At 36.5% G+C, this 1,766-nt stretch overlaps 1 protein-coding gene across 1 annotated transcript in view; it reads right to left on the bottom strand.

Moving 5' to 3' along the window:
- The window catches only part of LOC107728733 (collagen alpha-1(XV) chain-like), a 57,977-nt gene that overhangs the window by 24,262 nt on the left and 31,949 nt on the right, over positions 1 to 1,766 (bottom strand). Inside the window, exons 14-16 of the mRNA XM_016539023.1 lie at positions 1,121 to 1,174; positions 512 to 547; positions 285 to 392 (exon numbers count right to left, since the gene is read on the bottom strand). Of these exons, the coding sequence (XP_016394509.1) occupies positions 285 to 392; positions 512 to 547; positions 1,121 to 1,174 (198 nt within the window). The remainder of the gene's footprint in view (positions 1 to 284; positions 393 to 511; positions 548 to 1,120; positions 1,175 to 1,766) is intronic.

Here is a 1,766-nt window from a genome sequence, read left to right on the forward strand (position 1 = left end):
AAAAAACAATACCGTTTATTCAAAGGCTAAAACCACAGGCGGCTCTAAATTCACCTAATTTCACTCATTCAAACGCAAGCGTCAAATTCACTTTCAAGAGCTTTCAGTTCATGTGAACATGTGAACAAATACAAATCTGTACTCCTTTAATAAAATACCCAACACTCACATGTAAATAAATGGTTAAAAACAAACAAATAAATATAAAGGAAAGGACAGATAAACAAACAAACAAAAAAAACCCCCTGCTAAATCTATAGACTCTGAAGGTCTGTGAACCACACCATCATGTCAAAGCTGAAGCCTTTTCCCGGAGGCCCCGGAGGGCCCGGCTGACCCCTGGGGCCCTCAGATCCCGTCTGTCCTGGGAGCCCCGGCTGGCCTGCATCCCCCTGACAGACAGAGATCACTTCTAACGTTATCAACAGCCTAGTCTTCAAACTAATGATACATCTCAGATTATTTGAAGTAGTTAATCTACAAGACAAGTAGCTGATCCAAATGACTTTACCTTTGGTCCCATGATTCCAGGTAAACCTGGTTCACCCTGCCAAAAAACACGAGAGGTGTCAAAATCACTGTTTGGAAACAGATTTGATTCTGCAGGAGGGTTTGGAGCGACACAAGGCTGAAGATCAGAACATTATAAGCATGAAAAAGACAAGCTGTGGAAGGTGTGACTTCACTAAATGTGTATGTATAATAATCATGCATCTAAATGTTCAAAGACAGCAAGAGAGGAACACAGGAATTAAATAAACAATAAAACCAACCAACGGTGACAAATACAAATGCAAGAAAATATACCCCTGGAAAAAGCCATGTTTCATATTCAGATATCTTACTTTCCGTCCTTTCTTATACATATACTGTATATAGTTGAGTCAGATATAGAATTATATATAAACTCAGGATTGTGAGAAAAAGAATTGCGATAAAAAGTCATAAAAATACTTTTTTTTTAAATGTTACATTTTAAAAGTTTTTTTTTATTCCATTTGCAACAGCAAGAGAGGAACACAGGAATTAAATAAACAATAAAACCAACCAACGGTGACAAATACAAATGCAAGAAAATATACCCCTGGAAAAAGCCATGTTTCATATTCAGATATCTTACTTTCCGTCCTTTCTCTCCTTCTTTGCCTGTTTGTCCGTCTCGCCCATTTTCACCCTAAAATGAGAGAAATCACCACATAAGGACCTCCTGCATATATCTAATATTAATAATCAATAACTGTCTATATGGTTTAATCTGAAGTGTGTTTCTCACACTCTCATTTCTTGACTCAGGTGTTATTAGTCTTTTGTTGAGCAGTCTTTCAGGAGAAGCGTGAGGTATTTGGTGACAGTGTTTCAGCAGGAAACAGGAAGTTAGTTATAGTTTTGTCCTTTCCAAAGGCAGTTTCCCCATCATAACATCATACGAGCTCTCATATGAAGAAGAAATGAACCCTGAACTCCGTCATCATCACCCCTCGTCTGATCTGAGCTCGATTCACAGCTTTACGGGTCAGTGTTCATCCCAAAACTTTATTGGATTAATGCTATCTGATTGGCTCGGGAAAAAAAACTATTCATTTTCATTTTCACTCAAGACAAAACATTTGGGAACAATTATTTCAATCTGGAGGTCTGGATAAGAATGTAATGTAATGTTTCTGAGAACTGTAATAACTCTTCAAACTGTCCAGAAATGGCATTATGACAAAAAAAATAAAAAATAAAAAATAATATATATATATATATATATATATATTATATAC

The sequence above is a fragment of the Sinocyclocheilus rhinocerous genome, unplaced genomic scaffold (genome assembly GCF_001515625.1).
Source record: "Sinocyclocheilus rhinocerous isolate Xijiao unplaced genomic scaffold, SAMN03320098_v1.1 scaffold2773, whole genome shotgun sequence".
NCBI lineage: Eukaryota > Metazoa > Chordata > Actinopteri > Cypriniformes > Cyprinidae > Sinocyclocheilus > Sinocyclocheilus rhinocerous.